This window comes from Anomaloglossus baeobatrachus, chromosome 4, assembly GCF_048569485.1.
Source record: "Anomaloglossus baeobatrachus isolate aAnoBae1 chromosome 4, aAnoBae1.hap1, whole genome shotgun sequence".
In the NCBI taxonomy this organism is placed as follows: Eukaryota; Metazoa; Chordata; class Amphibia; order Anura; family Aromobatidae; genus Anomaloglossus; species Anomaloglossus baeobatrachus.
The window spans coordinates 668,871,328-668,895,189 of NC_134356.1; the positions used below are offsets into that span (position 1 = coordinate 668,871,328).

Genomic DNA, 23,862 nt, shown 5'->3' on the forward strand with positions numbered 1-23,862 from the left:
CCTCACGGTGAACCGGAGTACATCCTGACATGTTAGATAAATGACTGGCCAGGGCCGCCTCCAACTTACATCTAATGCATATGCCACCAATATATAGTAATATTTGCTTGTCTTGTTGGCGGTGACCCTTTTTTTCTGTCCATTTATGACTATTATTTGTATCTACAGAACTGAACTGTGAAGAACGCAAGAGAAGAAGACGATCTCCGCTCTCAGAAAAAAAAGCAGAGAAAGGTACAGTGTTCTTCGGTGTAGTCGTAGTCATGGTCTCTTGGTCTTCTCCATAAAAATTCTTTATTATTTTTGTACAGTAGAGGACACAGAAAATCTCTGATGTGTTCTATACTACTTTTATGGTCTGTTTTAGTGTTGAGCGGCCCCGAACTGTAAAAGTCCGGATCCGCGCGGTTTCAGCGTCCGATCCGGGTCAGACCTGGACCCGGGATTCCGGCTGCACGATCCGGATTCGACAATCTCTCTCTCTCTTCTCTCTCTCTCTCTCTCCTCCCTCTCTCTCTCGTGTCCCGGATCCGCTCCCCATTAACATGCATGGGTCCAGATTCCGGATCGGATCCGGACTTCTTTGCAAACCCGCTATGGATCCGCCGGACCTGGATTATTGGCAGTCCGCTCAACTCTAGTCTGTTTAGCAACTCATACAGGAAAAAGGCAACACACTAAAAACTTCAGCTGACCCTGCCGGTCCCTGTACGGACTAGAGATCCTCCTCCCGCAATCCCTAATGGTTTTTGCGTGAGCTGGGATAGCCCTGACAACAGACTACGGTAAATTATAGCAGCTCGGACCTAATCTGCCTGATCGGCCATCAAACGCTTCACGTTCCTCCTAAAGAACCGAAGGGCAAAGTGCAATTTAGTCAATGAAGGAAAGGTGTGCTGATATAGAGGGAGTAAGACAAACAATGAAATACAAGAAAAGGCATATACTGCTAAAGAATATGCCGCCCACTTTCTACCAACAATTAGATGGTAGATGAACGGTAAAGAACATAAACAGCAGAGAAATGATCCCTAGCTGGTCTTTCACTGACTGGCATAAACACACAGCAGAATGGCTGGGCATCAAAATGAGAATATCTGTCATGTTAGGTATGGAGAAGTACCACTCATACGGCGAAGGGAAGGGAAACCCTGTGTCTAGGGAATGGTGAGATGGTGACCTCTGACCAAACCTCCCACTGGCCCCTGGCTTCCCTCACCACCACCACTAGATAGGTTCCACACCTATGGAGCAGGATACCTGGCTGTGATTGACACTGAATTGGGCCCTAGGTAAGGAATGGATGGGATGAGCACTTAAGTGGATTTTACATGCTGCAATCTCGCTAGCGAGATCGCAAGCGATCGTACCCGCCCCCGTCGGATGTGCGACATGGGCAAATCGCTGCCCGTGCCGCACAACCTCACTTACCCCCGTCAGACGGACTTCCCTGCCCTGCAACGTCGCTCTGACCGGCGAACCGCCTCCTTTCTAAGGGGGTGGTTCGTGCGGCGTCACAGCGACGTCACACAGCAGGCATCCAATAGAAGCGGAGGGGCGGAGATGAGCGGGACGTAACATCCCGTCCACCTCCTTCCTTCCATATTGCCGGAGGAGGCAGGTAAGGAGATGTTCGTCGCTCCTGCGGTTTCACACATAGCGATGTGTGGTGCCACAGGAACGAGGAACAACATCGCTAATAAGCTGAAAACGATTTTTTGTTTCAGGACAACCTCTCCGCAGAAAACGATTTTGACCGCTTTTGCGATCGTTTAAGGTCGTTCATAAGTGTCACACACTGCGATATCGTTAATGACGCCGGATGTGCGTCACAAACACCGTGACCCCGACGTAATTCATTAACGATATTGCAGCGTGTAAAGCCCCCTTTAGTCATCCCCACTAAGCTCTAAAGACACAGAGAGCACAAACGGAGAAGTAAACAAATAACTTATCTGTGAGAACACTCAGGAGGAGGAACAGCAGCAATGTTTCTGTTTCTTCACATGAATACAAGCCGACTGCTTGCATCCAAAGCCTGTATAAGAATATGACTCTATCACCAGCAAACACCAAGAGGAAATGTGGGTATTTAAGGATACAAGGGGAAGTGATGATTAGTAGCTAAAAGGTGAGGATATCTGCAGGATCCTAAAAGGAAAGGGATTAACTGCAGGTAGAGAAAATACATAGGATACCATTTACACCACTGCAGGAAGAATGGAAGGGCAGAGAGCAGTTGTGCAGCCAAACGCTGCAACCTTCTACAGCTGGACACTACAGGACTGTCTCTTAACTGTGACACACCTGTGACAATATCAGCAGGAATATCAGCAGAGGGAAAGTATTTAAAGCGGCACCCAAAAGGTGATTTGGCAGAGAAATGAGTAAGTGAATACTCTTGTTACACTTGAAGAAAAGATGTATCTGCTGTAATACAGTGGACAGGGTAGCCCACCACAAAGCACAGACTCAAGGGTTCAAATCGACACGCCTGACAACTACATGAGGATAACAAGTGTTAGACATGGTGACAGTCCAGAGCTAATAGCAATTAGGTCTTTTCCAGCAGCTGATTAACACCATCAAACTCATAATTATTTGACATCCTATCTCAGCACATCTGTGAAGACCATGTCTCTGAGAAGGTTCTCAGCATCCATAAAAGTGAGGAGAAAATCATCTAAAATGAGCCACCACTTTCTAGAGACCCTATAGTAGCCCAGTACATTGCCAGGCTTTACTTGATGGCTCCCCACTTCATGATGATGGCGTCTCTTTATGTGGCGTTTAGCTTCCTTCGTTCTCCATTCCTGCTCTTTGATGTAAACACCGCTGGTGACAAGTCATTGGTAATATGAAATAAATTGTAATCATGTCCTGTCTTTCGGTCAACAGCACGGGAGTATACGGATCCGCGCCTGCGGAAGTGCTGTGAGGACGGGATGATGGAAAACCCCATGGGCTACACGTGCCAGAAGCGTTCTGAATTCATCTTAGAGATCGGAGAATGTGCCAATATCTTCCTGGAATGCTGTAAACTCATTTTTGAGCCCGAAGTAGCCATAAAAATAAAAAGGAAGAAACTTCATCAGATGTCCATTGGTAAGTATGACGAGCTGCAAATCAATTCGCTCTACTCTTGTGTTTAAGAATCCACCAGCACGGGAATGGCACTACTTGGGCACTTGCATTGCCAATTTCTGTTTAATTCCTGTGGACTTTCCACTGTTAATTTTGGCTCTACGGTGGTGGCACTTTTGGGAGGCAGAGGTTAGAGCAGGTAACGGGTTAAGACATGGGCTTCTTGGTTTGGTCGGAATAAGGAACATTAGTACTGGACATCATGTTGTGGGAGACTTAGCGTTTTGCTCATCCTGTTACTCGAGGATGAACGCAGGGTTTTGTAACGTCTGCCTGGAACCACAGACTAAGGCAGGCTTTGCACACTACGACATCGCAGGTGCGATGTCGGTGGGGTCATGTCAAAAGTGACGCACTTCCGGCGTCGCTCTCGACATCGTAGTGTGTAAATCCTAGATGATACGATTAACGAGCGCAATAGCGTCGTAATCGTATCATCGGTGTAGCGTCGGCGAATTCCATAATTACGCTGACATGACGGTCCGATGTTGTTCCTCGTTCCTGCGGCAGCGCACATCGCTGTGTGTGAAGTCGCAGGAGCGAGGAACATCTCCTACCTGCGTCACCGCAGCTCCCGTCGGCTATGCGGAAGGAAGGAGGTGGGCGGGATGTTTACGTCCCGCTCATCTCCGCCCCTCCGCTTTTATTGGCCACCTGCCATGTGACGTCGCTATGACGCCGCACGACCCGCCCCCTTAATTAGGAGGCGGGTCGCCGGCTAGAGCGACGTCGCACGGCAGGTGAGTGCATGTGAAGCAGCTGTAACGATAGTATTTGCTACGGCAGCTATCACAATGATATCACAGCTGCGACAGGGGCGGGGACTATCGCGCTTGGCATCGCAGCATCGGCTTGCAATGTCGCAACGTGCAAAGTACCCCTAAGACTGGCTATAACAGATGGGCTAGAGGAAAGTCGCTCTCAAAGCAGGACCCCGAAAACACTGAAACCCTTTAACCCAGGGGTGGGGAACCTTTTTACTGCCGGGGGCCATTTGGAATTTCCTACTAACCTTTGGGGGCCGCACAACATTATCAACTTGAAAAATAACCCAGCTATATTTGGTCAAACGATTAATTAACTCACCCCTACTGTGGAGGCAGGAGCTGCTTCTGTTTGGTGTGACTGTGATGTTCGGTGATATTGATCAACTTGTTTCTCACAGCTGCTTTTCCAGGTTTGTCTCGGTCTGGAGATGCTGGGGGCATATACTCACAGGAGGGGCTGGGGCATATACATCACAGGAGGGGGCTGGGGCATATACATCAGTAGGGGGGCATGGACAGCCTTGGCTGTGGCACAGACAGCACTAGGTGGCTGCACGGACTACACTAGGTGGCTGCACGGACTACACTAGGTGGCAGCACGGACTACACTAGGTGGCAGCACGGACTACACTAGGTGGCAGCACGGACTGCACTAGGTGGCAGCACGGACTGCACTAGGTGGCAGCACGGACTGCACTAGGTGGCAGCACGGACTGCACTAGGTGGCAGCACGGACTGCACTAGGTGGCAGCACGGACTGCACTAGGTGGCAGCACGGACTGCACTAGGTGGCAGCACGGACTGCACTAGGTGGCAGCACAGACTGCACTAGGTGGCAGCACAGGCAGCACAAACAGCATTAGGTGGCAGCACAGACAGCACTAGGTGGCATCACTAGGGAGACACAGAGAAGTCTGGGGGAGCATAGACATCAACAGGAGGGCACAGACTGGGGGGCATAGAAAGCAGTGGGAGGGTACAGACAGCAGTAGCAAGTTCAGAGCACTGGGGGGTACATAGTACTGAGGGGTGGCACACAGCACTGGGGAGCACGGACAGCATAAGGGGGCACAGACAGCACTGACCGTGGCATGGACAGCACTGGTGGCAGCATGGACAGCATTAGGTTGTGCGGACAGCACTGGGGGGGCATAGACATCACCCAAGGGGTACAGACAGCACTAGGGGAGCACACACAGTACTAGGGGGTACACACTGTACTAGGGGTGTACTCAACATTAGGGGGTACACACTGCATTAGGGGGTGCACACTGCATTAGGGGGTACACACAGCATTAGGGGGTACACACAGCATTAGGGGGTACACACAGCACTGGGGGTACACACAGCACTGGGGGTACACACAGCACTGGGGGGTACACACAGCATTAGGGGATACACACAGCATTAGGGGGTACACAGCACTGGGAGGTACACACAGCACGAGGGGGTACACAGCACTGGGAGGTACACACAGCACGAGGGGGTACACAGCACGAGGGGGTACACAGCACTGGGGGGTACACACAGCATTAGGGGTACACAGCATTGAGGGGTACACACAGCACGAGGGAGTACACAGCACTTAGCGGGGGGGGGTGTTAGCGATGGGTTGCGTACTCACAGTGAGGGGGAGGAGGAGTCACACGCACAGCAGGTCCGGGAGGCTGGTAAATCTGCTGCAGCTCTTCTGTGACATATCGCAGCGTGCTGCTTACCCCGCCCACCAGAGCAGACTAGCACAGGCCGGGGTTAAGCCTAGAATGTATGGGCTGCAGTCAGGTCCTGGAAGTCAGGATCTGGATAGAGCCCGTACATTCTAGCATCTACCCTCAAGGCATCAGGCAGTGAGATTTAAAGGGCCGGCAGCCGGGAAAAGCGCGGCTGCTGCCAGAGCACAGCGGTCCCTGGGAATGTGCCTGGGGGCCGCATAAAAAGTCGTCACGGGCTGTATATGGCCCGCGGGCCGGAGGTTCCCCACCCCTGCTTTAACCCCTATACAGGGATTTGGAATTACACAGGGCCCCGGAGACCTGTGGTAGGCTGCGGTCTGATGAAAGTAGTAGTCAGGCAGGGTCAAACCAGGAAATGTAGAACACGGACAAAATCAGGCAGAAAAGGACGTAATCATAAAACAAAGCAGAGGTCAAATCCGGATCAGGTAGTGAGGTACAAACAGGCAGGAGGGTAGTCAGAGAACAGGCAGAGGTCAAAATACTAGAATCACAATACAGAACAGAGTGGGGATCAGGAATTCAGAACTATCTCTGGCAGTGACCAGCAGACAGGAGGGGGAATTAGAAGGGTGTGATGTCTTCCCATTGGCTGTAGCTGAATGGTGGTAACTTCATCTGGAAGACAGACGCCTCCTACAGTCAGCCAGTGGTACTGCAGTTCCTAGTGAAACCCAGCCCAGTGGATGAGCAGAGCCTGCGCCCACCAGAGCCACAGGCACCGACTCCTCTCCAGCACTATCCACAGCGGGAACACGGCGCCACCTGGTGATCGAAGCAGAAGTCACAGGAGCGGGCTCTGATGGGGATGTTAAGGGTATACACTTTGTGCCATAACACCAGTGAGTGGCAAAATAAGGTCTCCACCAGTCTTGATCCAGATGTGACACAATATTGTAGGCTATCAGCGCTAATTAGAAGATTATTATTCGTATGATATATTCCTATTGCTGCATTGTGCCAAAAAAGAAAATTATTTATGGCTTCTAGGGTATTTTTGGCATCTTCTGTATCAAAACTGCAGTAAGTTTGTCCTGTCAAACTAATCTGATCAGCTTCTATGAGGAGGACCAGGGGAATGCAGTGGATGTTGTCTACATGGATTTTTCAAAGGCGTTTGAAACAGTGCCACACGAAAGGTTGATTGATACATAAAATGAGATTAATGAGAATAAGGGGAAAATACGTGTAACTGGCCTAAGAACTGGCTCAGTAATAGGAAACAAAGAGTGGTTATTAATGTAACATACTTGGATTGGGTTACAGTTATTAGTAGGGTACCACAGGGGTCAGTATTGGGCCCTCTTCTTTTAAGCATATTGTAGAGGGCATTGAGAGTAGAATTTCAATATTTGCAGTTGATACTAAACTCTGCAGGGTACTCAATACAGAGGAGGATAATTTAATATTGCAGAGGAATTAGTGTAGGCTGGAAGCTTGGGCTGAGAAATGGCAATTGAAGTTTAACGTGGATAAATGTAAGGTCATGCACTTGGGCAGAGGGAATAAAATGTATAACTAAGTGCTAATTTATAAAACACTGGGTAAAACTGTCACTGAAAAACACTTGGGTGTATGGGTGGACCTGGATGCTTTTCTTGAAAAATATAATATCACTGATCATGTGCACTAGATTCTGTGATCCAGGGAACTCGTCTAATTGCCATATGTGGAGTCAGAAAGGAATTTTTCCCCTAATATGAAGCTTACTGTCTGTCCCATGGTTTTTTTTGCCTTCCTCTATTACAACATGTTAGGTTAAGTCATGGATTGAACTCGATGAATTAACCTTCAACCTTAAACACTATGAAACCATAGGTTGACATAGATGGTCTTATGGCTTTCAGCCTTATGGTGTAATTCTACATTTTCCTTGTCCCCAACAGAGTTTACAACAAATGCCTCTATATCAGGTGTTCATATATTGGTGCCAGGTTCATATGTAGCCAAGTAATGTTTTTGGAAACCCATTCATCCACTACACACAATAAAATCAGTCATGCTGTACAAGAACAAGTGCAAACCATCAAGTTCAGGTCATAAGACATCTACAACTCGTACAGCCTCCATCGGTGATATGGGTGATGGGGTCAGTAGCAGAGGGTGCTGAGCTCCATTAGTTCCTTAATACAATGCTGGCCAAAAGTATTGGCACCCCTGCAATTCTGTCAGAGAATCTCAGTTTCTTCTTGAAAATGATTGCAATCACAAATTCTTTGGTATTATCTTCATTTAATTTGTCTTCAATGAAAAAAAAAAAAATTGTCGTAAAGCCAAATTGGATATAATTCCACATCAAACATAAAAAAGGGGGTGGACAAAAGTATTGTCACTGTTTGAAAAATCATGTGATGCTTCTCTAATTTGTGTAATTAACAGCCCCTGTAACTTACCTGTGGCACCTAACAGGTGCTGGCAATAATAAATCACACTTGCAGCAGTTGACATGGATTAAAGTTGACTCCACCTCTGTCCTGTGTCCTTGTGTGCACCACATTGAGCATGGAGAAAAGAAAGAAGACCAAAGAACTGTCTGAGGACTTGAGAATCCAAATTGTGAGGAAGCATGAGCAATCTCAAGGCTACAAGTCCATCTCCAAAGACCTGAAAGTTCCTGTGTCTACGGTGCGCAGTGTCATCAAGCAGTGTAAAGCCCATGGCACTGTGGCTAACCTCCCTAGATGTGGAAGGAAAGGAAAAATTGACGAGAGATTTCAACACAAGATTGTGCGGATGGTGGATAAAGAACCTCGACTAACATCCAAACAAGTTCCAGCTGCCCTGCAGTCCGAGGGTACAACAGTGTCAACCCGTACTATCCGTCGGCGTCTGACTGAAAAGGGACTGTATGGTAGGATACCCAGGAAGACCCCACTTCTTACCCCGAGACATAAAAAAGCCAGGCTGGAGTTTGCCAAAACTTACCTGAGAAAGCCTAAAACGTTTTGGAAGAATGTTCTCTGGTCAGATGAGACAAAAGTAGAGCTTTTTGGGAAAAGCCATCAACATAGAGTTTACAGGAAAAAAAAAAAGGCATTCAAAGAAAAGAACACGGTCCCTACAGTCAAACATGGCTGAGGTTCCCTGATGTTTTGGGGTTGCTTTGCTGCCTCTGGCACTGGACTGCTTGACCGTGTGCATGGCATTATGAAGTCTGAAGACTACCAACAAATTTTGCAGCATAATGTAGGGCCCAGTGTGAGAAAGCTGGGTCTCCCTCAGAGGTCATGGGTCTTCCAGCAGGACAATGACCCAAAACACACTTCAAAAAGCACTAGAAAATGGTTTGAGAGAAAGCACTGGAGACTACTAAAGTGGCCAGCAATGAGTCCAGACCTGAACCCCATAGAACACCTGTGGAGAGATCTCAAAATGGCAGTTTGGAGAAGGCCCCTTCACATCTCAGGGACCTGGAGCAGTTTGCCAAAGAAGAATGGTCTAAAATTCCAGCAGAGCATTGTAAGAAACTCATTGATGGTTACTGGAAGCGGTTGTGCGCAGTTATTTTGGCTAAAGGTTGTGCAACCAAGTATTAGGCTAAGGGTGCCAATACTTTTGTCTGGCCCATTTTTGGAGTTTTGTGTGAAATGATCAATGATTTGATTTTGGTTTCATTCTTTTTTGTGTTTTTTCATTGCAAGCAAAATAAATGAAGATAATAATACCAAAGAATTTGTGATTGCAATCATTTTCAGGAAGAAACTGAGTATTATCTGACAGAATTGCAGGGGTGCCAATACTTTTGGCCAGCACTGTATATTTCCACTCACTGTGTGCATGCATCAACACATGACTTTCCTGATCTCTGAGATGTCTTTAACGTCTATCATCTGAGGCGTCTATTAATCATCTCCCCTCTTTCAGTACATTACAGCTCCGTTGTTACGGACTCTTCAGCAGCAACAAAAGGAGGTGCCGACGACGATCTTTATGAAGAGATGGATAATTTTAACTCGCGTAGTATCTTCTACGAGAGCTGGCTCTGGAAGGTGGAGACTCTCCCCACTAAAGCAGATGCGAATGGGTAAGTCATGCTTGCCGCTTCTTCCAAATTATCCAACAGGCTACTGAAGAGATGAGAGGCCTCCTTGATTACCAGAAGAGTTGGCCAAAGTCTTCTTGAAAGTAGGTTTTCAAGAAGTCTTTGGCGGCATCTGGAAAATATGTCAACTCTTCCTTCCAAATCTTGCATGAGACGTTTCGATACTCCATAATAGCATGGAGCCCTAGTGTCCAAACACAAATTCGAGGGATGTGGGGAATAAAATATGGCTTGAAGGAGTCAAAGATGAGCATGGAAATGGTCATGGTGTTTTGACCTTAGCACAACAAATAAGTACCGATGACAAGAGTTAATAAGTAAACTGTAAGTTTCTGACTCCTCTCAGTTCAGTTTTAGTCTATGACTTTCCCTTTATCTCCATCTCGATTCTGTTCTCTCCAGAGATCTGTCTTCACTGCCAAATAGGAAGAAGAAGTCTGAAGGTTGGAAATGCCATTGGGAAGGGAGGATAGGTAGCTGTCAGATACCTCTGGCAAAGTTTGGTTGTTGAATGAAGACTTGGGGATGATTAAATCCAGCTCGATTAACCTTGTGTTCTTCAAGAGTGGACACAGCATCCCAGCAAAGCTGCCATCATAAACCTTAGATTGTTGACAAACCCTATTGTCATTAGTCGTAAATAAGTCAGTAAGTCATTCACCTAATCTATGGCAATAGAAATAAATTACTGGCAGATCTAACCAGTATGGGCAACAAATATCTCATGTCTCTGGCCAACTGGAGTCATTGTGATCCAGTCCAATCATTCCTTCTCCAACCTAAACTTCTCTTTTTTATCCAGGTTGTCATCAAAGATTGTTAATACCAATTTGCCAGAGTCCATCACCACCTGGGAGTTTTTGGCAATCGGCATTTCCCCCAAATCAGGTAATTTTCATCATATCTTGGGTTTTGCATCCATTGCTATGGGTGTTTTAGAGTCTGTGATTACCACATTCACTTAAATCTGCATTTCACACCTCCATCATTGCCTCACGATGACCCAAACCCTATCAACACCTATACCAAGGACCAAGCCTATAATATGTGCCATTTGCCACCTAATCTGTCCCAGTTTTGTAGGACTGTGCTGTTTCTGTAACCAAGAAGCTGGGGGTTGGTGATAGTAGTACCAATGATAGTTTCCCCCTTATTGGATACCAGCCCAATATATTCATTTACATCTACTCCAATATCTCCTAGCTGATGCTGTCAGCCAGAGTGGTTACATTGGTGGTAATATCATGAACATACCCATACGTATCCAGAATATTAAAGCAAGTCCGACACTTCTGACATGTCTACTCTTATATGAACAACAGGAATCTGCGTTTCTAAACCCTATGAGATGTTGGTCAAGAAAAACTTCTTCATTGATCTGCGGCTTCCATATTCAGTGGTCCGTAATGAGCAAGTGGAGATCCGAGCAGTCCTGTACAGTTATGTGAATAATGAGATTGAGGTAATGATCCCTTGGTTAGAAAAGAAAGGTTTTCTCTGAGACGTGAAGGGGGCTATCCCCTGAACAATAAGGCCCAAAGTCAACCCTTACCAAAGGTTAGTGAAATTAGCTTACGTTCTGATGTCTACCTCAACCAAAAGGCCCCAAAAGAGCCAAAGACACCCCTCACCAAAGCTTAGTGTAGTTATGTTACAGTCTGGTGTCTACGTCGACACCAAAAGTCCCCAAGACAGCCAAAGACACTGCTAACCCAAACTTAGGGTAATTAGCTTACATTCAGGTGTCTACCTCAACCAAAAGGTTGCAAAACAGCAAAAGACATCCCTCACCAAAGTTTAGGGTTATTAACTTATATTCTGGTGTCTACCTTAACCAAAAGGCCCCAAGACAGCCAAAGACACCCGTAACCCAAGCTTGGGGTAATTAGCTTACGTTTGGGTGTCTACCTCAACCAAAAGGTCTCAAAAACAGCCAAAAACACCCCTCACCAAAGCTTAGGATAATTAGCTTACGTTCTGGTGTCTACCTCAACCAAAAGGCCCCAAAACAGCCGAAGACACCCCTCACTCAAGCTTAGGGTAATTAGCTTACATTCTGGTGTCTACCTCAACCAAAAAACCCCAAGACAGCCAAAGACACCCCTCACCAAAGCTTAGGGTTATTAGCTTACATTATGGTGTCTACCTCAATCATTGCCCAGAGCTTCATGGGTAAATTTGGCTTATCCAGAATGATAATCCCAAGGAAGGAGGAACCTAAAGATTTCACACACTGTCCTAAGAAGTCATTAGTACAAATGCAAAGTGGTCCCATAACTGAAGCCAAAAATGATAGGATGCAGGAAGCATGACACAACCATGACACCAGTTGTGTTGTTTAGTCAAACCAGGAAGTCTGGGCATAAAAGAGATGATCAAGAAAGTGAAAGTGTTTGCGAATGTGTCATCAATCATTTGTATCCGAGCCCCAGTGATTTCATGTCCTTTCTGTTCACCACATTTGAACCTAGGGTCTTCGAACCAGTCAGTCCATACCTAAGACCTAATGGCTGCTTTTTCACCTGCATGGGTTCCATTGTATATTTGTTTGTTTGAAATGCTTCAGTTTAATCTCTTATTGGTCTAAGCTTAACAATGAAACCGTAAGGAGAGTGTTGGATCCCCCTCTCTTGTGCAACACGCTGTAGAGTATGTCGCATCTTGTCCATGGGCGAGATACTTTTTCCCCCTCATTAGGCTTGGAGTAGGTAGAAGGCAGATACGGCATATGTAAGAATTCCAGAATATTGTGCCAATTGGCACATCCCTCTCTGAACTTAGAGACACAATGAAGGATCCGGCCTAATCTTAAAGAGTTTAAGAAATAATGAGATCTTCCTTTTTCTAGGTGCGGGTAGATCTGATACACAATGCAAAGATGTGCAGCTCTTCGTCATCCAAAGCCAACTTCCGACAACTGGTCACTATGGGGCCCTTGGCCACCCTGGTCCTCCCATTAGTTATTGTTCCTCTGGAGATTGGAGATATTCGGATAGAAGTAAAAGCAACTGTCAAGGATTTTTATCTGACTGATGGAGTGGTTAAAAATCTTAAAGTTGTGGTAAGTTACAACATGAAATACTAATCTCTGTTTACAAGTATGTGTGTGTGTGTGGTGTGTGTCCGGGATTGGCATCTGCACCGTCGCAGCTGCAGCCACAAAATTTTGCACACTCACACTTCTGCAATCCGAGAGCGTCATAGGCTATGTTTTGAGGGGAAATTTTAACCCCGCGCTTTACAGTTATTCACCAAAAAACCTGCCTCCATTAAAGCGAATGGAGCTGGGAGCCATAGTGCAGCCATAACTTCAGAAGAATGCGCAGCCACGCCCTTAAATGGAATGTTGGCGTGTCACAATGCAGCCAGGGAAAGAGACAGACACAGACGGGGAAAGAGACAGCCACAGACAGGGTAAGAAATAGGCATAGACAGGGTAAGAGACAGACACAAAGAGACAGACACAGACAAAGAGACAGACTGACAGGGAAAGAGACAGACAGGGAAAGAGAGGGAAAGAGAGAGACAGGTTAAGAGACAGACAGGTAAAGAGATAGACACAGACAAAAAGACAGACACAGGGAAACAGACAGACAGGGAAAGAGAGGGAAAGAGACAGACAGGGTAAGAGACAGACAAAGACAGGTAAAGAGACAGACAAAGAGACAGACACAGGGAAAGAGACAGAGGGAAAGAGACAGACAGGGAAAGAGGGAAAGAGACAGACAGGGAAAGAGACAGACAGGGAAAGTGACAGAGATAGATAGACAGACAGGGAAAGAGATAGATAAACAGGGAAAGAGATAGACAGACAGGGAAAAAGATTGAGACAGACGGAGAAAGAGACAGAGACAGTCAGAGACAGACAGGGAAAGAGACAGACAGACAAAGAGATAGAGAGAGAGACAGAGAGATATACACAGAGGGGGAGACAGACATTATAATTACAATAATTACATATCTATTTGTTTTGTGGTGTTTGTGTGCAGAATACATTTTTGTTAATACATTCTATTTTGTTAACAGCAGTTATTAACCCGGGCGAAGCCGGGTAGTACAGCTAGTAAGTAATATAATTAGTGATGGGCGAGTGTGCTCGGCTCTGCTCAGAACTCGATGGAGTATTCTGGTACTTGGGCGCCGTGCTCGAGTCCCCACCCCATATGTTTTGCAGCTTTTTTTTAGCCACTAAACATGTGGGAATTGCCCGTCAATTAGGGTACACATTTTTTTCTATCGACTGGCTAACACAGTAGAAAGATATACTTTACCTGTCAATCACGATAATTCCATTTCCATGTTGGCTACTGGTATTACTGTGATTGGCCAGCCACATCACATCATCGGGCTTATATAAGACCCAGTGATGACATGCTCAGCCCACTGTATATGGAAATAGTGTAGGAAGAGGTTTTGATGGAGAAGGTACTGTAGGCTGTAGGGTCAAAGTATCTGCTGGTGCAACATTAAACCAACAGTCCTCTTCAGGGTTAATTCAAATCTATTCCATTCTATAATAATACTGCTATTAGCTGTAATTAGTGTAGAGGTAGGTGCTAGAGTAGGGATAGTGCATTAGAGGCATTATCTATAGGTGTGACATGGTAACTTGGAATGGGGGCGCCTAAACTGGTCCTCAGGCTAGGGACCCTCAGCTGTCATGGGTGTGTCATTTGTGACAGTCATGTGGTTTCTGGCAATAGAAGGTCACAGCGTTTGGCTGAGCAGAATGCTCCCTGACTTTCCATTGTGTCCTGCTGTCATTTTTCATTGGTATAGGTAGCTTTCCTGCTGGATTCATCTCTCTGGCTTTTGGACCCAGCAGCAGCGCGACTTCCACCCAGCTGCTGATCATCAGTATTCTCTTGGTGCTTAAATACTCCCATCTTCCCTGGACTGGTGCTGGTGATATTTTTCAGTTTCTTCAAGCCTTGGTTGCAAGCAGGTGGCTTGAACTCATCTGTGGTATTATTGCTGAAAACTCTGCTGAACGTCTACCTGAGTCATCTGTAGAAAAATAGTTTATACTTTTCCCCCTGTGTGTCCTCCTTGTGGCTTCTCTAGTGTTTAGTGGGGGTGACAAAGAGCTCATCCCATCCATTCCCTATTTAGAGACCAGCGCTAGGGATACCTAGGGTCAGGTATCCTGCTCAGCGCATAGAGAGCTAATTAAAATACATTCTATTCTCTATGAACACCGCTCTTAGTCTGCAATTAGTGTAGGGTTAACTTCTGGAATAGGGATAGTGTATTAGAGGCATTTTGGTAGGGTTCGTTGCATTATAGTCCTTGGTGCTGCCACGTACAGTCCCTTTCAGGTCTAATTTAAATATATTCTATTCTCTAATAATATTGCCCTTAGCTGCATACATCATTTAAAATTTGCAAGGCGTTGCAGTAAAGGATGGGGAAGTGGCTGTCCCACTGATAGTGGTACACTCAGAGGCCATGGCCCAGAACAAACTGGGTCTACTGTGGAAGCACAACAAAGACATGCATCATCTAGGCCTAGCTTCTTGTCTCTCTTTGCAGGGTGGCACGGGCAACCACTGTTGAGGCCAGAACAGTGTGAGCAGGTTGTGAACTGGATGGCAGATAATGCTTGCAATCTGTTTCTCCGCACCATCCTGTCTTCCACATGGTCTAGACTTACTAGCCAAGAGTCTGGACCACATAATCTTGACCCTGATCCCCCTTTTCCGCCACCATGGAGAGTTCCAGGAGACAAGTAACCCCACACTTTGATACTTCAAAGAGCTCTTTACCTTTCCATTTATCGCTTCTTCTGACCTCTCACTGTGCACGTTTCAAGATGGACATGAGGAAGTCATGTGTGGTGATGCCCAAATATTTCAATAGCCACTGTCAGAAGAAGTCAACGGTAGGGAACATCAATGAATGATAATAATATAATAACATTTATTCATTTATATAGCGCTATTAATTCCACAGCACTTTACATACATCAACAACACTGTCCCCATTGGGGCTCACAATCTAGGTTCCCTATCAGTATATTTTTGAATTGTGGGAGGAAACCGGAGAACCCAGAGGAAACCCACGCAAACACGGGGAGAACATACAAACTCATTGCAGATGTTGTCCTTGGTGGGATTTGAACCAAGGACCCCAGCGCTGCAAGACCGCAGTGCTAACCACTGAGCCACCACAAGAGTGCAGTGCTAACCACTGAGCCATCGTGCTGCCTGATGCAACATGGTTGCCAACAAGTCTTGTTAAGTCAGGAGGAAGATCAGCGTGAGGAAGTGGAAAACGAGGTGGTGGACGATGAAGTCACTGACCCAATCTGGCAAGGTAGCATGCAGGGCAGGAGGGGTCCACAGCACCGCAACAGGCAGGAAGAGGCAAGGGTTAGGTGTTCTGAGTCTGGCCATTTTTTACGGAAAATGATGTCAGACCCAGGTGGGAAATAACATGGTCTGATAACACCCAGCATAGAGAGACACAGCTTGCCAACTGGGATACCTGGGCAGAGTCCACATGCTTAGTGATCAGCTGTGGCGCCCCTGACCTGGTCAGGCACCACAGAGTATTGCACCCATGCTGGGGCAGTGCTTCCAGGTAATCTCCTAAGGCCAGGATGAGATGCACACACAAACACATAGGGACCAGGTCTCCCACACCACTAGAAGGGACCCTTGGGTAGCCAGAAGGGGTTAACTTTCAATTCCCATCAAGGGGTGTGCCAGAGGCTGGTTGCTAGGAAGCAGGGCAGACAGGAAGAGAAGGAGGAGCAAGCAGTCTGGAGCAGAGTGTTGAGGAGTGTGGAAGGGAGCAGAGGGTCTCTCTTGCTAGCCAGGCCCTGCGGAGTGCAGTAGCTGAAAACGGGGGAGAAAGGGTACCTGTGGGTCAGCCTGAAAGACACCTAGAGAAGGGTGGCTGAGTAAGTGGATCCCTGGTATTCCAGCACGCAAGGGGAGACAGGTCCCCAGAGCAGACAGCAAATCATCCAGAGCTGCTCAATCTTCAGGTGGGGGTACTTCAGGCCCTCACCACCACCACACAGAGTCCGAGCCAAGCAGCAATCAGGAGGCCCATAAAGGGACAGGGCCAGAAGCCATCCCACCAAGGTCACACTGTCGGCAGACGGGCCAGAGAGGGGAGCGGGGGTCAGAAACAGCTTCCCTGGAGGAATCCTACCATACTTCAAGTAAGCGATCCTCCCAAACAAAAGGAGGGCGAGTGGACAGCTACCCTCAGAATGGCCTTCTGGAATTCCTGGTTCCACCTGGTTATCGCAGTGTCGTCCGGGCATCTCACAATGACCACCAAACACGTTAAAAGACTTCTTGGACTGTGTTTGAGTCATTCTGCGACCTGTGGTCCCACACACTTACACATGGCCCTGGGGCTTGCCTCACTCTCGGGAGGCCACTACAACTGACTGCACCCACCATCAGCCCTAGGCACCCCTTAATCTTCAGTGGTGGTCACCCTGACTGCAATACCGAGAGTGGCGTCACGAAAATCAAGAGAAGGTTCCCTACCTGTGACCAGACCGTCCCGTGGAGTCCCTGAAGGTAATGCACCAGACCGCTGTAAAAGCCCTGGGCTCCACACAGCCACAAACCGATAGGGAGGACGCATGTTAGAAGCACTGCATAGAGCGGAATCCAGGTCTGTGAACATGCAAAAAGCAAATGGCTGTCACCAGCAGATGGTATATTTATATACTGTATCTACAATATACCGTACTATTCTTATGTATAAGAATATAACTTTTACAGTATTTATGATATCAGTATCATATTTTTTTTAATAGCCAGAAGGGATGAGGATCTTAAAAAATATCCAGAGTGTCATCTTGGAGCCTCTACGCTCAGGAGCAGGTGAGATGTTCTGGAGATATGAATGTTGTATAGTGTAACACACGGCCTACGGCTTTACGTGGGTTGACATCAAGTTCTCCTTTCTTGTCTCATATTGATGTCTCTTCAGTCCTTGTTCTCTCCTCAGTTGTGTAATGTAATACTTCTGGGCCTAATATCTCTGTATTCCAATAACCTTACAGTTCCTGGGATTCAGGAATTAATTATTGACACCGTTCCACCAAATGATATTGTACCCAACACCGAGCCAGCGACCTACGTAAGTGTGAAAGGTAAGAAGTTTTTGCGCTGGTGGGATTTGGGATGGTATTTTTGCCCTCAGATTGCCCTAAAAAGATGTGTTGTAGTAGTGATGAGCGGGCACTACTGTACCGCCCCCGTGCTAGCGTCCAAGCCGCCCAGATCCGGAGCCGCGGTGGCTTGAGGGGTCTCCGGACCCGGGGGTCCACGCGGACACTCGAATTTAAAAAGAGAGGGCAGGATATGTACAGGGGGATTGAATGTTCGTGACGCCACCCACGGTGTGTGGTAATGTGGGAGACCACCGCTGCTGTTGGGGAGCCCATTGACGATGAAGCAGCAGGATGTTTAACCCCTCCGTGGGTAGGGGGTTTGTGTCCCGGGGCCCGTTGGATTGTTGGTGCTTGGGGTGCCGTTGGGGATAGGAAAAGGATTTTTCAGTGTACTCTCTCAGTCCAGGAATAACAACACCGACAGCTTGTAAACCAGAGTTCTGAGCACCCCTTCATCTTAGAGGGAGCACGCCTGGGTCCGTGCCGTTGGTGTTGCTGTTAGCCTGTGGCCCCTTCCTTGGCACCTTTGTCTCGATTTGGACCCTTAAGTGTAAAACTCTTTGGGTCCTGCTCACCCGTATGGCTAATGGAGTGAGCTTGCTCTCAGGGTTCACGCGTAGGATTTCTTTGGACTGTATTGGGAAAGTCCTATCCCATCGGTGCCTAGTACCCCGATTTTGGAGCGGGTTGGAGATGAATCTTGAAGTCTTCACCCCTGTCGGGTAAATTACCGGGACGCGTGAAGCTACTTCCCGGCCTAGGGTCCACGTACCCTGTCGTGCCCTGCCCGGTGAAAGCTCAAGGCCGCTGGCTGCCCTCATCGGCAGTCCGTGCCCCTTGACACAAACCCCTGTGACCGGGGTTCCAGTTCCTGCCAGGCCCAGACCAACTTATGCCACCTAGTAACTACAGGAGCCCTGCTCCAGGCCGGTAACCTCTCCCTCTCAGAGAGTCACCTACACCTCCATCTCCTTCCTCTCCTGGTTTGCTTCTCCTTCCTGCTCCTTCTGCTCCACTGTCACTTTCTCACTTTCCCCTACCAACCACCAAAATGGGCTGCCCTATTCCCTTCAGGCCCCCCAATGGTGTTTCTGGTGGGTACAGTGTAAAGTGTTCCTAGGATTTTTGATTGGATAAGCTGTTAGTGTGTCGCCCAGGGATAGGGGTACTCAGATCCGGGCCAAGGGTCACTTCAGTAAGTATCACGGTGGCGTGACCCGGTCTGTGATCCCAGTCTCCACTGTAAAAAGGGGTTATTGTAAAAGGGGATTGTCTGTGACGCCACCCACGGGATGTGGTGATGGTGGACACCACCGCTGCGGTGAAGATGCGGGACTCCTGGGAACGGTGTAGGGGCGCAGCTTTGGATGTTAACCCCTCTGTGGGTAGGGGCCGTTGGTCCCGGGGCCAGTTCGAGGATATGCAGGGCGCAGTGCTGCGGTGCAGTGCGGTGCCTGAGGGAACGGGCGTACTCACAAGTATTTCACACAGAGTCACTGGTAAACTAGGAATTGCCGGTGTCCGCAGCCTTCGGTACGGTTTGGATCCCACACACAATACAGCAAGATCCTGTTCTTGCCCTAAAACCAGACGCCTCTTTCTTCTTTTCTCAGTCGGGAACGGGGAGCCCACTCCTCTGCCGTGATCCGGGTCTTCCCTTGGTACCGGCGAGCCACCACCCTGCCCCGGCTACCTCGGGCCCCTTCCTCACACTTCCCTTCCTTGCAGCAGCCAGGAGCTATCCTCCCCTGGTCTGCTCTCTTCACACTCCTCACACACTCTGCTCTCGCCCCTCCCCTCCTGCTCAGTTTAGCTCTTACACTGAGGGGGGGTGTCTATCCTGCTGCACTGGTGTGGGATCAGGTTACCAAGGAGGACAATGGCCTGCACTTTGCTGGATTTTTGCAAGCTCTGTGACACCCTGGTTTTGCCAGGGCGTCACACACCCCCTTGGTAAAACACAGCCCGTCCTCGGGCTGTCCGGGCACCGACATTTATTGAACGGGAACTGAAAAAAAAATAAAACAGTTTTACAAGTATACTAAAAATGATGCAATTATATTAACCGGAGCGGGACTGGGCCCTCCCGCTTTCCCACCCAAGTAACCTAGACCTTGATGCCACCACTACAACAGGTGGCACCCCTTTTCTCCAGTCCGGAAAACGGGAACTGGCCCAGGCTACCCAATTGGGACGGGTACGGAACGGGGGACCCCATTAACTATGGGGCTTTGCTGCCGACGCAGCCTCCTCCAGCCACTTTCCCCAGTCCACCACAGGGCAGCGCGGGTCCCCAATGCCACCTCACTCACGGTGACACTGTCCAAAAGACCCCAATCTCCACTGCCTGCAGTGCGGGTACGGTGGACCGGGCTCTCTAACGGGAACTGTCCTCGCTACTTTAATTTCGGGGGTTAACTTACAGGGTGCAGCTACCGTTGCGGCTGGGCGGACTGCCGGAGCCGACGTCATCTGAGTTGATTGCCACTCCCGTTGCGGCCGGGCGGGCTGCCGGAGCCGACATCCTTCCTGTGGCAGGCGGGTCACCGCCAGCTGCTAGACAGGGAGTCGCCACCAGAGTCTCGGGGTCCGCCGCTCCTGCGACCGAAGCGGGGGCTGCAGCTTCTTTCTCCCTCTCCCGGATGGTACGGGCGAGGACCTCGGGATACTCAGACAGGGTGGACATGGCGCTGCACCTTCAGGGTCCAGGAACAAGACGGGTGCAAAGTCCTGGCGTCCCTGCTTCTTATCCCCGGGATCACATGGGGAACCGCTCTTCACTCGTCCCCCCTTGGTTCTCTCTGGCACTGCCTTCTTTTGGGGGCGGGGTCTCATTTTCGTGCCTTCACTGCTCGGGGAAGACGACTCGAGCGGGAACTTTTCGCGCCCAAGATGGCGGCTTTTCAATTTTTGCAGCGGGACGCCGCTGACGGGAACTACAAGCCGCACTTCTACGGGTGAGTAGACTGGATCGATCCTGTTCGTGACGCCAATTTGTGTCTCCCAGGGATAGGGGTACTCAGATCCGGGCCAAGGGTCACTTCAGTAAGTGACCCAGTCTGTGATCCCAGGCTCCACTGTAAAAGGGGTTATTGTAAAAGGGGATTGTCCGTGACGCCACCCACGGGTTGTGGTGATGGTGGACATCACTGCTGCGGTGAAGGTGCGGGACTCCCAGGAACGGTGTTGGGGCGCAGCTTTGGATGTTAACCCCTCCCTGGGTAGGGGCAGTTGGTCCCGGGGCCCGTTCGAGGATATGCAGGGCGCAGTGCTGCGGTGCGGTGTGGTGCCTGAGGGCACGGGCGTACTCACAAGTATTTCACACAGAGTCACTGGTAAACTAGGAATTGCCGGTGTCCGCAGCCTTCGGTACGGTTTGGATCCCACACACAATACAGCAAGATCCTGTTCTTGCCCTAAAACCAGACGCCTCTTTCTTCTTTTCTCAGTCGGGAACGGGGAGCCCACTCCCCTGCCGTGATCCGGGTCTTCCCTTGGTACCGGCGAGCCACCACCCTGCCCCGGCTACCTCGGGCCCCTTCCTCACACTTCCCTTCCTTGCAGCAGCCAGGAGCTATCCTCTCCTGGTCTGCTCTCTTCACACTCCTCACACACTCTGCTCTCGCCCCTCCCCTCCTGCTCAGTTTAGCTCTTACATTGGGGGGGGGTGTCTGTCCTGCTGCACTGGTGTGGGATCAGGTTACCAAGGAGGAGAATGGCCTGCACTTTGCTGGATTTCTGCAGGCTCTGTGACACCCTGGTTTTGCCAAGGCGTCACACTAGCAACACCAAAGGACCAGGATCCGTAACCAAGGAGGAGTGGATACTGTGCAGAAGGGCAGATTGCACAATACCCTGTGACGACCTGATAGGCCAGGGCGTCACACTACCATGCTCGGGGGCTTGGTACACGTAACTAGTGATGAGCGAGCACTACCATGCTCGGGTGCTCGTTATGAGAAGTTGGGTGCTTGGATGGACGTGACTCGAATACCGAGTATAGTGGAAGTCAGGATTTTTTCCAATCATTTTCAACCCCTTTACGGCAAACACATCCTTAGTAATGTCAAAGTGATGCCATAATTTATGACTATGCATAAACGGATAGTATGTGAAGAGAGAGGATCCATCATCCAGAACTTCATAAACATTCCTCTCTCTTCACATATTATTCACTTTCAGCAAAATCAGTTTCCGATGCAACTGCTCTTCTTGGATGGGTGAGTTGATTATTTTTCCGTTTTTTTTGTAAACGGATAGAAACTGTGCTGTCACACACTATCCGTAATGTTTATTTAGTGTTTTTTTTTGCTTTCTCTCCCTACCTCTGTTGCTAAGCTGTGCGCTCTGACATCCTCTCAGTACCCAGATACACCTTAAAGGGAAACTGTCACATGAAAATCGTTAAAACTCTGCAGATATTGGATAAATCTGCAGGTTAATAGCATTTTGAACCTGCCATGCACAACATGTGACGCCCTGGCAAAACCAGGGTGTCACAGACCTGCAGAAATCCAGCAAAGTGCAGGTCATTCTCCTCCTTGGTAACCTGATCCCACACCAGTGCAGCAGGACAGACCCCCCCCCCCCAGTGTAAGAGCTAAACTGAGCAGGAGGGGAGGGGCTGGAGCAGAGTGTGTGGGGAGAGGGAGAGGAAAGGAGCCCGGAGTTGTAGCTCCCGGACTGCTACAGAAGCGTGCTCCAAAAGGGCCGGGACAGGCTGTTAGTGAGGAAGGGACTTGAGGTGACCGGGGCATGGTAGTGGCCCGCCGGTATCCAAAGAGATCCCGGATCACTGCAGGGGAGTGGACTCCCCGTTCCCGGCTGAGGAGGAAAGAAAGAGAAAGAGTGGAGAAAGAGGCACCTGGCTGCAGGGAAAGAACAGGGGCTGCTGCACCGTGTGTGGGACTTAAATGCCCTCCGTACCGAAGGCTGCGGACACCGGCAATTTCTGGTTAATTCCTGACTCTGTGTGAATTTTCTTGCAAAGCGAACTGTGAGTAACAACATCCCCCGGTCCAACCGGGCACACAGCTCTCAGACGGTCTCCATCTCCTCCCTGCATCACTTCACCGGGTTCCAGGGACACCAACACTCTACCCGTGGAGGGAAATCACCACCTTGCTGCCCACCACTATCCCCGGGATCCATTAACCGGCAGCGGCGGTGCTCCGTTACCTCACCGCACACCACGGGTGGCGTCACGGACAATCTCCCTTATCTAATCCCCTTCTTACTGTGGAGCCTGGGATCACAGACCGGGTCACGCCACCGTGATACCCAGAGAAGTGACCCCGTGACCCGGATCTGAGTACCCCTTATCCCTGGGCAACACACTTTGGCGTCACGAACAGGATCGAACCCATCCACTTACCTGTGGAAGTGCGCCTTGTCCCGTCCGCCAGCGGCGTCCCGCTGAGGAAAAGTCCCGAAGTCCACCATTTTAGGCGCCAAAAACAACAGCTTGGCGCCTTCTTCCCCGAGCGGCGGGCGCAAAAAGAGGCTCCGCCCCCTGAAAACGCGGGCGGAAGCGAAGCTCCGGAGGACCGGAAGTGAAAGGAAAACTTTAAAAATTGCTAGAAGGACTGCAGTAGGAAGGAACTGCAGTTCATGTGACCAGGACTGTAAAAGCAGGGACGCCAGGACTTTGCCTAATTCCGTTCCTGGACAAGCAGTAGCCGCAACCCCGATGACATCTCACCCGGCTCCGGCAGTCCGCCCGGCCGCAACGGTGATGACGTAGGCCCCAGCAGTCCGCCTGGCCACAGCAGGGGCGACACCCGATTGGAAGTCTGCCCCAGATGCGGTGCCAGCCGCTCCCAGGTACCCCGTCCCGGCTGTGGAGCAGCCGGAGTGCACCTGCAGAGAGGAGGAGCAGGCCACTGAGCAATGGGGCTCTCGGCAGTTAGCGAGGCCGGTTGAAGCCGGCGCCGAGGGCATCCAAGTGGGCCTGGCTCCTGAGCAGGAGGCAGAGCACGGAACCCGTGCCCCGTACTGGGAGTGGCGGCAGCAGCAGTGGTAGCGGAGCATGGA

At 49.3% G+C, this 23,862-nt stretch overlaps 1 protein-coding gene across 1 annotated transcript in view; it reads left to right on the plus strand.

Annotated features, from left to right (window-relative positions):
- The window catches only part of LOC142304356 (complement C3-like), a 122,260-nt gene that overhangs the window by 54,969 nt on the left and 43,429 nt on the right, over positions 1-23,862 (plus strand). Inside the window, exons 16-23 of the mRNA XM_075346660.1 lie at positions 169-234; positions 2,899-3,105; positions 9,509-9,668; positions 10,489-10,574; positions 11,009-11,148; positions 12,535-12,747; positions 17,470-17,536; positions 17,719-17,808. Of these exons, the coding sequence (XP_075202775.1) occupies positions 169-234; positions 2,899-3,105; positions 9,509-9,668; positions 10,489-10,574; positions 11,009-11,148; positions 12,535-12,747; positions 17,470-17,536; positions 17,719-17,808 (1,029 nt within the window). The remainder of the gene's footprint in view (positions 1-168; positions 235-2,898; positions 3,106-9,508; positions 9,669-10,488; positions 10,575-11,008; positions 11,149-12,534; positions 12,748-17,469; positions 17,537-17,718; positions 17,809-23,862) is intronic.